This window comes from Sorex araneus, chromosome 5, assembly GCF_027595985.1.
Source record: "Sorex araneus isolate mSorAra2 chromosome 5, mSorAra2.pri, whole genome shotgun sequence".
Lineage (NCBI taxonomy): Eukaryota > Metazoa > Chordata > Mammalia > Eulipotyphla > Soricidae > Sorex > Sorex araneus.
Genome location: NC_073306.1, coordinates 33,717,467 through 33,728,482, shown reverse-complemented (window position 1 = coordinate 33,728,482; position 11,016 = coordinate 33,717,467). Strand labels below are relative to the sequence as shown.

The 11,016-nt window shown below is 59.6% G+C and overlaps 2 protein-coding genes across 2 annotated transcripts; one reads left to right on the top strand and one right to left on the bottom strand.

The window, feature by feature from the left end:
• Window positions 1-1,939: 1,939 nt before the first annotated feature.
• Window positions 1,940-5,509, top strand: CDC20 (cell division cycle 20). The gene is made up of 11 exons (XM_004614190.2): window positions 1,940-2,078; window positions 2,208-2,437; window positions 2,570-2,718; window positions 2,826-2,922; window positions 3,068-3,196; window positions 3,290-3,486; window positions 3,600-3,694; window positions 3,798-4,026; window positions 4,151-4,276; window positions 5,031-5,148; window positions 5,266-5,509. Exons 1-11 carry the CDS (start codon window positions 2,044-2,046, stop codon window positions 5,442-5,444), a joined length of 1,584 nt encoding a protein of 527 aa, XP_004614247.2. The 5' UTR covers window positions 1,940-2,043; the 3' UTR covers window positions 5,445-5,509.
• Window positions 5,510-5,634: 125 nt separating this feature from the next.
• On the bottom strand, window positions 5,635-10,451 carry ELOVL1 (ELOVL fatty acid elongase 1). Its single transcript, XM_055139210.1, has 8 exons — window positions 10,294-10,451; window positions 7,869-7,928; window positions 7,377-7,567; window positions 7,095-7,175; window positions 6,918-6,974; window positions 6,720-6,825; window positions 6,495-6,631; window positions 5,635-6,363 (listed from the first exon to the last, which is right to left on the bottom strand). The coding sequence occupies exons 1-8, from the start codon at window positions 10,382-10,384 to the stop codon at window positions 6,142-6,144; spliced, it is 945 nt and encodes a 314-aa protein (XP_054995185.1). The 5' UTR covers window positions 10,385-10,451; the 3' UTR covers window positions 5,635-6,141.
• Between the last annotated feature and the right edge of the window lie 565 nt (window positions 10,452-11,016).

Below are 11,016 nucleotides of genomic sequence, written 5' to 3'. Positions count from 1 at the left end.
GAGTTCATGAGCCAGGAATAACCCCTGTGCATCGCTGGGTGTGACCCCAAATGCAAAATAAATAAAGAAAAATGCATGAACTCCCTTATTTATCCTCTCCTTTTCCTGTACAGCTGTGCTTACTGCGGAATGAACAAGACTCATGTGCTTTGTTTGGCTCTTCCTGGCACAGAAACTGATGCTACAATGTCTAGCAGATAAAGAACAAACTCTTAAACTTAGCATTGAAGGCCCAGGTCATCCTGACCAAGTCTTTCCCATGTTCTCTAGGGCTTATGGGCTCCCCATTTTCAATCCTAACATCCAATTCCTTGTTTCCTAAGGTAACTGGAAATATAGAACATGAATGTTTCAAGGTCAAAATTAACACCACAGTTTGGGTTTTTCTCCGTCATCACCAGGGTTGACTTTAGGCCAATGATGGTGAACGTGCTTTTTCCAGCCTCTTTCTGAGACAGTATAGCACAAGGTTACGAGTTGTGGGGATTAGTCATGGTTTGGCTCACTCTTTATTATTATTGGCTGTGGGCAAGTTTCTAACCCAGACTGGGCTTTTCTGATGCGGTCCCTTTTTCTGTAATTTAAAAAAAAAAAAAAGGTTGTGTTTTTCGCTTGTTTGTTTTGCTTTTACAGGAAAAGGTACTGCCTGCATCAGAATGATCCAGTCTGGGTTAGAAAGTTGCCCAAAGCCAATAAGGAAGTGAACTAATACAAACTGTTTAAGCAGTAGTTAGCAGACGGCTCGTAAACGGCACCCATTATTATTTTTATTATTGCTACATCACCTCTAAGCTATTCACCTAATTTATTCAAGTCATTATTAAAGCACTGAATGGAATGGGGAGTCAATCCTAGGTTCCCACTCACCTATGTGACCTTGGTCAAATCCCTTCTCCAGGCTCCAGGAATGCAGGTATGTGGCCAGAATAAGGAGGATGGAGACACAGACCAGATGAGCAGCATCTGTATGGCTCCTGAGCCCCAGCAAGGAAGCCACAGTGCAGAGTGCTTGGGGGACTCCAACCTAACCCAATCCAACCTTATCTTCCACCTAGGCAGGTCTGTCTTAAGCCTTTTTCTTTGTTCTTGCTTTGTTTCCATGGGTTTGGTGGGGGCCACACCCGGTTGTGCTCAGGGTTTACCTGGTCGTTGTGTTTTGCAGTGTCAGAGTGCCAAGGATTACACAAGCTAGGCGTGCGCGACACCACTGACCCATATATCGCCGTCCCAGTTCTTTTTCATGACCTTAAGGAATTCACATTTCTTCTTCAGTCTCATCCTCCCTGTTTGTAAAATGATTCAGTTAAAAACAAACAAACAAACACGAGGGGCTGGAGAGATAGCACAGCGGGTAGGGCATTTGCCTTGCACGAGGCTGACCCGGGTTCAATTCCCAGCATCCCATATGGTCCCCTGATACCGCCAGGAGTAATTCCTGAGTGCAGAGCCAGGAGGAACTCCTGTACAACGCCAGGTGTGACCCAAAAAGCAAAAACAAAACAAGACAAACACGAAAATACGCAGTCCTTCCTTCCCAGCAGGGCTCGTACCTGCGCTCAAGCAAACAGAAGTGACAAGCAAAGGAACTAAATAAAGTCCTGACTCCCAAACTTCCCAGCTCCTTCCCCCCGCGCCTCCACGGCCTGCCTGCCACGCGCTGTTTCTTCTGGGAACAGCTCAGGGGCTTTAGGTCCCTCCGTGGAGTTCTGCACCTGAGTGTCATCAAATACAACATCCAAACTCGGGCGTCGAGAGGGAGAGGCGGGGGCGGGGAAGCCGAGGAATGAATGGAAGCGCCTGGGGGCGGAGTCGTCTCAGGCCCCGCCCCTCGCCCCGCCCCCTCGCTTTCAAACCCGGCGGCGGCGGCGGCGGCGGCGGCGTGCGGCGTGCTTTCGGCGGTCCAGCCCACTCCCCTTCTTCAAATCCCGCTCCAGGCTGGACTCTCGTGAGACCCGGGACTTGTCCCGGAAGACCCGCCCCCCGGGGCCGGAGAGGCCAATGGGCCGGGGCGACGGTTGAGACGGTTGGGTTTTGAAGGAGCCAATGAGGGCTCGGAGCGCTGGGTTTAAGACGCGTAGGTAGGCATTCCCAAGGCGGTCTGGAATTGGAACCTGCTGGGCACTGGGCCGTAAGGGCTGCGACGAGCCGAGCCAGGACCGCGGCGGCGTGGCCCGGCGTCTCCCGAGCGCGGTCGCTTCTCCCGCCAGGTCCCGGCGGGCGCGCACTCCCCGGCCCCGGCCCGCTCCAGACGCCCCTATGTCTCAGTTCGTGTTCGAGAGTGATCTGCACTCGCTGCTTCAGCTGGACGCACCCATCCCCAATGCACCCCCTGCTCGCTGGCAGCGCAAAGCCAGGGAGGCCGGCGGGCCGGCCCCCTCGCCCATGCGGGCCGCCAACCGATCCCACAGCGCCGGCAGGACCCCGGGCCGGACTCCCGGTGAGTCGGGGGCGATGGGAACCGGGGTGGGCACGGGAAGGGCTGCGAACAGCCTTCAGTGTTCCCCCCCTCCCCCCACACACACACACCGGGAGCCCGGTCTTACTGGCTGCCTTCTCTTCCCGGCCCCAGGCAAAGGCAGCTCCAAGGCTCAGACCACTCCCAGCAAGCCCGGCGGTGACCGCTATATCCCCCACCGCAGCACTTCCCAGATGGAGGTGGCCAGCTTCCTCCTCAGCAAGGAGAACCAGCAGGAAAACAGCGAGACTCCCACCAGGAAGGTAAGGTCCAGCAGAGCTAGAGGGGCGAGGGGGCGAGAGGTGTGGGCGGGGGTGGGGATGCCCGTCCTTGTGCTCCGTGGGGGACGCCTTCCTGTCTCCGCGAGCAGGAGCATCAGAAGGCCTGGGCTCTGAACCTGAACGGTTTTGATGTGGAGGAAGCCAAGATCCTCAGGCTCAGTGGAAAACCGCAGAACGCCCCAGAGGGTGAGAACTGCAGTTCTGTGTGGGGCTGCTGGAAGCCCATCCCCCCCCCTTGGGTGGAGGAGAGTCTGAGGGAAGGGGAGGGGAAACTTAGCTGTCCACTGCAGCTGGGGACCTGTCTGGACCTGTCTTGCGTTGGTTGCCCCAGGTTACCAGAACAGGCTGAAAGTACTCTACAGTCAGAAGAACACCCCCGGCTCCAGCCGCAAGACATGCCGTTACATCCCTTCCCTGCCAGACCGCATCCTGGATGCCCCGGAGATCCGGAATGACTACTGTAAGTACAGCCCTTCAGGCAGGGCTGGAGAAAGGACCCCAGGCCAGCCAACAAGGAAGCTCATGCCCACTCTTCCCTTTGCCCCTCTGGCAGACCTGAATCTTTTGGACTGGAGTTCTGGAAACACACTGGCCGTGGCACTGGACAATAGCGTGTACTTGTGGAATGCTGGCACTGGTGACATCCTGCAGCTGCTGCAGATGGAACAGCCTGGGGACTATGTGTCTTCTGTGGCTTGGATCAAAGAGGGCAACTACCTGGCAGTGGGCACTAGCAATGCTGAGGTGCAGGTGAGGCTTGTCTCTGTGCTGCAGCAATCTGGCCTTCCAGGCCTGGGGGCTTGCCCCACCAGAAGCAGCTGTCATCTCCGTCTCTGATCCTCATGATGTCTCTCTTTCTCTAGCTATGGGATGTGCAACAGCAGAAACGGCTTCGAAACATGACCAGTCACTCTGCCCGAGTAGGCTCCCTGTGTTGGAACAGCTATATCCTGTCCAGGTCAGGGGTTGGCTAGACTGTGGCTAGATAAGCCTAGATATTTGCCCTCTGCCTGTGGCGGTGGGCACTGCCCCATAACTTAATTCCCTTCGTCTTCCTCCAGTGGCTCCCGCTCTGGTCATATCCATCACCATGATGTCCGGGTAGCAGATCACCATGTGGCCACACTGAGTGGCCATAGCCAGGAAGTGTGTGGGCTGCGCTGGGCCCCTGATGGCCGACATTTGGCCAGTGGTGGCAACGATAACTTGGTCAATGTGTGGCCCAGTACTCCTGGAGAAGGTGGATGGGTGCCCCTGCAGACATTCACCCAGCATCAAGGGGCTGTCAAGGTGAAGCTGGGCTGGGGCCTCTGCAGACCCCTGTGGAGGTGGGGTGGTGGGATTGGGCCAGTTGGTACTCCTGCAGCTCCTTGTCTAGCTCTAGTTCCTGCTGACCTCACCTTTGTCCACCTAGGCTGTAGCTTGGTGTCCCTGGCAACCCAGTATCCTGGCAACTGGAGGGGGCACTAGTGATCGACACATTCGCATCTGGAACGTCTGTTCGGGGGCCTGTTTGAGCGCCGTAGATGCCCACTCCCAGGTAGACTGGTCCATTCCAGCCATTTATGCCCGCATGCTTATCTAATTACTTGCTAGTGATTCTTAAAACTTCTAACCCAGTGTTTACACACAATTCTAGACCCAAACTTCCCAGGCCGTGGCTTATCTCCAATCCTGTGTCCTTGTAGGATTCTCAAGAGGATTCTCGACTTGTCACTTCGCCTTTCCTCCCTGAAATCTATTTCCTCTCAGTTGGAAAGGGGTCAAACCTCTGGAGAAATCTGCTAGATCTATGAGAGTCTCATTCTTTTTATCTAGTTACCTGTCCCCTTCCCTCCCCTGCCCAGTGAGGCCCACTGCATTGGTTTCCCAGCTTTCTTCCTGAAATGCCGTACTCACAACTGGTTTGGGTAGTCTACTACTGCTCTACTTTAAACCCTGCTCCCCATCACCTGCAGCAAAGAATCTAGATCTATCAGATGGCATTTGAGGCCCTTGTGAGGAGGCTTCCTATATCCACTGCAACTGCATTTCCTTTCATTCCCCACAAGCAACCTTCATTCTCAACCTGGGTTACAGAGCTAGAGTTCAAATTCAGATCATCACCCAAGTTCACTTGCATGTGACTTGATGAACTTCCTCCTCCTGCTTGATTCCTCATCTGTAAAACTCAACAGATCATCTCTCAAAAGTTTTTGTAAGGATGGCAATCATGGAGTCGTGGCACCTGACAGTGACTTTGTTCTGATTTTAGCAGCACTGGCTGTCATTCTCATGCCATCCCTTCTCCACAGGTGTGCTCCATCCTCTGGTCTTCCCACTACCGGGAGCTCATCTCAGGCCACGGCTTTGCCCAAAACCAGCTGGTTATTTGGAAGTACCCAACCATGGCCAGGGTTGCAGAGCTCAAAGGTAAGTGCCAAGTGAAAGAAGCCAGACGCAAAGGGCTACATAATGTCTGACTCTACTTATGGGAAAGGTCCGTGAGTCTATCACTGTGCTGCCCTCACCTTTCCCCTTGTGTCCCAGGTCACACAGCCCGTGTCCTGAATCTCACCATGAGCCCAGATGGGGTCACAGTGGCATCAGCAGCTGCGGATGAGACCTTGCGGCTCTGGCGGTGCTTTGAGTTGGATCCCGCCCGCCGGCGGGAGCGGGAAAAGGCCAGTGCAACCAAAAGCAGCCTCATCCACCAGGGCATCCGCTAAGGACTCAGCACGCCCGAGTTGTTTGTTTTGGTTTGTTTTTTTTTTATTTTTCTAATAAAGTTTCCTCTTCCTCTCCTCTTGCCTGCTCTTGGTATCAGACATCCCCAAGGTTCCCTACTGGGATCGGAACCACAGAGCGCTGCCCTGACCCGCCTGCTCCCCTCCTCCATTCACACACAGACACACAGCCTTGGCGATTTCCTCTGTCACGTTTAATGAAGACAATGAATGAGCAGCCCCCGTGGGCTGCATTCCCAGGCCCCCAGCCACCCTGACCTTTGGCCAAGAAGCTCCTGCTTCAGTGAGGGGTGGGTAAGGGAGGAGCCCGAGTCCACAGTGACGGATTATTGCTGACCTCTTCAGTGTGAGGGAAAAGGCCACAAGGCCCTGGTGCGGGCCAGCCCTGAGTGCTCCTCTCCCAAGTTTAAGGCAGGGAGGGCAGTAAGTGTCCAGCCCTTTCAGCTCTCCACTCAGTGGCAGAGGGCATTGAGGCCACGTCCCTGGGGCTGACCGGGAGAAGTGGGTGAGGAACGGAAGTGGTCCCTGTGTGCCAGCTGTGGGGAGGGGAGGGCCTGTCCCCTGCTCAGTCCTGACCACATAGCCCTGGTCACAGGTGTAGGTGGGGAGGACACTGGCGGATGCTGCCCAAGGTGCAGTCCTGAGGCACTTAGGTGGGCGCCTAGCTGGGCCACGTTACTCAGTTGGCCTTGACCTTGGCAGTACCTGGAGCTCCATTCTGCTGCTGTGCTCGGGGCAGCCGCTTTCCTTTGGTGTAGGAGTGATACCAGAAATTGGAGAAGAGCACAAAGAAGATGGTGCCGTACATCCAGATGAGGTGGATGATGATGGGGTACTGGTAGTTACAGGAGGGGATGAAGTAGTACTGGGAGATGTGCAGCGAGACCAGGACAAACTGGATCTGGGAGAGAAAAGCAGGGTGAGCGGGGCGCGGCGGGAAGGAGGGAAACTGAAGGGTCAAAGGTGAGGTCAGCTGGACAAAAGTAGGGACCCGAGTTAGGGATGGATGCAAGCCCGGCTCAGGCGCCTCACCAGCTGAATGGCTGTCATGTGCTTCTTCCACCACAGGTAGGGCTGCGCCACAGGGCCGAGCGCAGACAGTCCATAGTACAGGTACATGACAACATGCACAGAGGAGTTGACCATGGCATGGAAAGAGCCCATTCCTCCTGCGAGTGGACAGGGAAGAGGATTAGGGGCCGAGCCCCTTGTCTGCTGTAGCACGGCCCTCCTCCCCTCGGGGCCTTTGCTACTCACCTGGGGCAATTTTGACTCCCCACCACCAGCTCCAGGGAAGCACTGAGTGGTGGAAGACATGTAGGAAGGTCACCTGGCCATCTTTTTTCCGGAGAATAAAGATCACCTGGGAGAAGAGGGGGTCAGAGAAGGGGGCTCAGCCCTGGATATGGCACTCCTCCTTTCTCCCCGGGGTTTGCACATGGCGTAACTACTCACTGTGTCCATCAACTCAATGAACTTGGAAAAGAGGAAGAGCCAGGCGACTCGAACCATCTGCAAGAAGCCAGAGCAGCCTCAGCACCCCTGCACTGCACCGTGACTCCCCGTAAATGGCCATGAGCACAGGTCACAGCCAAACTGCTCCTCCACCCAGCTCCTTGGGAGCTCTCTTACCCTCAGCGCCTCGGGGCTATTGGAGTAGTCCACGGGGTCACAGCGCCAGGTATAGGTACTCAGCCAGCCAGACATCAAGAACTAGGAAAGGGTGTGCATGAGACCCCCGGAGGTCTCTCTTTTTCCCTACCCCATCTCACTTCAAGCCCTCCCCTTCTTAGCCAAAGAAACGGATGTGAGCCATCTGGAAAGGAGGTGCCCTGGGCCTGGGCCTGCCCCTGCCGAGCCCCCCCTCTGCACAAACGCACCGAACGTTATCTAGGAAGCCCCCACAGGGCCCACCTCATAGACAATGTAGAGGGAGAGCGCCACCAGGGAGAAATTGTAGACGATCATGAAGCCTCGTAGCTGGAAGGGCTTCCGATTGGCCATGACTCGCGGCCCAAGCGAGAGGACAAAGTACACGTAGGTCAGGAGGATGGAGGTCATTAGCAAGGGAGATCCCATCAGCGGATAGCCCTGTATCCGGGGATCTGTGAAGAAGGGTCAGAAGAGTCAGGACAAGGGCATGTCAGGTCAACAAGCCTCTGCAGGTCCAGGCCGATGGCGCTAAGGCTGGAGCGCGTGCCTGGCGTGTGGACGCCTCAGGTTCTACTCCCGGCTCCACAATGTCCTCCACCACCAGCAGGGTGGCCCCCGCAGCCCTGAGCACTGCTTGGGAGCTCCTCTCCCCACACACACACAGAACGAGAAGTCCACTGGGGCTCTCTAGAAGGAGACAGCCCTGAGCCCTGGGAACCCGGGGCGAGGAAGGGCGGGTCGACTGCATCTTACCTGCATGCTTCATCATCTCCTGGTACAAGTTCACGACGGCCTCCATCCTGGCTAAGGGCTCTGGGGAGGTTAGAAGGTGGGTGTCACCTGGGCTTACTGTGCCGCCACCATGCCACCAATCCACAGATTCCACGGCCAGAGGATTCCCCACACCTCTGGGGAGCCAGGGCAGGCCGGCAAGAGGAAGGAACCTCGGGGACGAGGCGGGCAGGAGGAGGCGTGTGTGCGCACATCCTGCCCACACCTCACTCTGCGCTCCTTGCTCTGCCCCTCTGCAGGGACAGTCCCTTCCGGACCGGCCCTCCCCTCCGCTCTTCCCCTAGAGAACTCCAGTTCTGGTCTCCTTCCAGCGAGGTCAACATGGCCCAGAAGGGAACTACCTCGTCCTAGAAGGGGCTGCCTCTCCTGTCCTCCGGGCCTGCTCCTCGCCCGCTGCAGGCCCTGAGGGTCTCCAGGCTCCTCCCCTTCAACCTCGCCTCTCCCCTCTGGGGATGCTCATCTGTCTTTTAGGAAGGTCTAGTCTATTCTCCCCGCTGCCGAGACTCCCTGCTTCCGGTCCCCCAGCCCTTTCTGGAACTCCGGCCACCTGGGATGCCCTCCCTAGGGCTCTGCTGTCCCCGGCTCTCACCTCCAGCCTCTCGGCAGCCTCCTCTCGCCCTTCCTCTCCCCGAGCCTGGCTCTTTGAGACTCCAGCCCTGGCGGCTCCACCTGTCTGACTAGCTCTGGCAGCAGCCCCGCCCTCCGTCCGCCCCCGCTGCCCTGCGCAAGGGGTGGAGGGTGGGTCCAGGCCACAGGTCAGTGCCTGGAGGAGCAGGACCCACCAGGATTGAGAAAGCCGGGGAGCCAGGACTCACCAACCACCCACCCTGGTACTGCCAGATGAACTCAGGCACCAGGTTCCGTGTCAGAAACCACCCTGGCTCTGCCCCGTTTCGAGCTGTGCCCCAAGGAAACGGCTGGGTACCCACCAGGGGGCGCCTCTCCTAAACAAGCCCCCCCCCCCAACACTCAGTGTGCCCTACTTGAGAATGGGTACGATTCCTGCCTGCCCCAAGAGGCAGGGAAACCAGTGGCATGTGAGGAGGTGGGGGCGTGGGGGAGGTCTCAGGAATCTTCTCCTCCCTGAGGGAGGGGTCCTAATGAGCCCGGAGGAATGCCGGGGGAGGGCGCACAGGGACACAGAACAGAGGGGAGCCTGGTCCCAGGGGACTAGGCATGCGGCCAGCAAGACTACATGCACACAGGGACCAGGCTCTGCAGTCACGACACGCCGTCAGGGGCTGTGCACGTGTCCACGCTGTCCTCTCGGAACACACCTCCGAGCAGTGCCCTCAGCCTCCCAGACTCACAAGCACCCCCCACCCTGTGGTCAAGGGCTCCCAACACCACACATACCCAACACACCCCCCGTTCCACCCCCACACAGTCACCCATGGCCAGCACCCCGGTATTCCCTGAGCCCACGTACCTCCTACTGCGCCCAGCTGCCCTGGGCTCACACCCCACCCCACAAGCCCGCGTGAACTTTGACACGCATAGTTTCTAATACCCAGACCTGCCCTTAACTACACGCGCTCAGGCCAACACACACCAAACACTCACACGCCCGCCGGCCCGCGCTGGCTTCCCATGTGCAAGCACTTCTGCTTACAGGGCAGGCACGCGGGGTCAGCGCACACACAGACACACACGTGCGTGCGCATCACAGGCCCATGTGGCCCGGGTGAAACCTTCCCAGGCCGGACCCGCGGAGCCCCCGGCCGCCCACAGGCCCAGCTCCTGGGGGGCTGACAGCATCCTCCATTCATTCCCAGCCAGGTCCCTGTCAGCTGTGCCAGGCTGCTTGTCAGCTGCCACAGGTGAGCTGTGCAGGGCCGGTGGCGAGCACAAACCCAGACACTCGGTGCTCCCAGGCCCTTCCCGCTCTCAAACACAGCGGGCCCAGAATGACCACACGCGCGCGGTTGCACACACACAGACACACAGACACAGACACACACACAGACACACACACACACACCCCTGGATGTTTGGGGGGGTGCTCCGCCTGTGGGAAGGACCTCTCCCCAAGTTTGCGAGGAATCTGGGTGTGGTCCCGGCAGGGAACTCAGCCCGTTCCTTCCTTCCTTTAAGATGGATGGAAGGAAAAGGAGTCAGGCCAAGGACGGGGGAGGGGAGGGGGCCGGCGGGAGGGGGAGGCGGGTGGGCAGGGGGCGGCGGCGGCGGCGGCGGGAGGCCTAGCTGGCCGCGAGCGGGGGCCAGGGTCGGGGGAGGTGGCCGGGGAGGCCGGCCCGGCGCGCTGGGACCTCCCACCCCCTCTCCCCAGGAACAGCCTCGCCCACAGCCGGGGCAGGGCCGGGCCGGGCCGGGCCGGGCCGCGGGCGGGGGCCGGGCACGTGGGGGCCCGCGGCGGGGCCACACTCACCGGCGGGGGCCAGGCGGGCGGTCGCGGCGGGCTCGGCGGGAGTAGGGCCAGCGAGAAGTCCCCGGGGCCAGCCTGCCTGCCACTTCCTCATCTGCTGGGCCGACTTTCTGTCACCAGAGGGGGAGGGGGCGTGCCGGGCGGGGGGCGCCTGCTGATTGGGCGGCGGCGGCGGGGCCCGAGGGGCGGGCCCGGCCCGGGAGCCCGCCCAGCCCGGCCTCGCCCCGCCGCCCGCCCGCCCGCCGCGGCCAGGGCGCCGCCGCCTGGGCCCCGCCGGCCAGCGCGGCCCGCCGCCCCCGCCGCCCCCGCCGCGCCCCGCACGCCCCCCGCCGGCCTGCCCGCCCCGCCGGGGCGCACGAGGGGCCCCGACGCCCGGGTCCGGCCTGGCCCGGCGGGGCCCGCAGCACGGGGCGCGGGGGAGGTGGGCGAGGAGCGGTGGGCGGGCGCCGGGGGTCCTGCTCCCCGGCCACCCCGCCTGCGAGGGGGTCATAGGGGGCGGAGAGCCGCGCTGGCTGGATGCTGAGGCCCGGGGGCCACCAGGAGCTTTCACTGTGGAAGCCTGGGTGAAAGTTGGATGTGGCGACAAACCAGGCAGGTACCATCCAGCAGTCATCCCCTGTTTATTGTCCACCTACTGGGTGCCAGGCGGGTCAGTGCTGCTGGCCACACGTCCGGGGATGCGGCAGGTGTGTGCCCTGCACCTGGGCTCACAGCCCCTTCAAAATG

Bases quoted from the DNA above. Each gene is read 5' to 3' on its own strand.
- CDC20 (XM_004614190.2), top strand. From the start codon at position 2,044: ATGAGGGCTCGGAGCGCTGGGTTTAAGACGCGTAG. The intron at 2,923-3,067 runs GTGAGAACTGCA...TGGTTGCCCCAG, and splicing joins ACCGCAGAACGCCCCAGAGG to GTTACCAGAACAGGCTGAAA. The intron at 4,277-5,030 runs GTAGACTGGTCC...CCTTCTCCACAG, and splicing joins CCGTAGATGCCCACTCCCAG to GTGTGCTCCATCCTCTGGTC.
- ELOVL1 (XM_055139210.1), bottom strand. From the start codon at position 10,384: ATGAGGAAGTGGCAGGCAGGCTGGCCCCGGGGACTTCTCGCTGGCCCT. The intron at 7,929-10,293 runs GTGAGTGTGGCC...TAACCTCCCCAG, and splicing joins CGCCCGCCTGGCCCCCGCCG to AGCCCTTAGCCAGGATGGAG. The intron at 7,568-7,868 runs GTAAGATGCAGT...CCTTCTTCACAG, and splicing joins GGAGATGATGAAGCATGCAG to ATCCCCGGATACAGGGCTAT.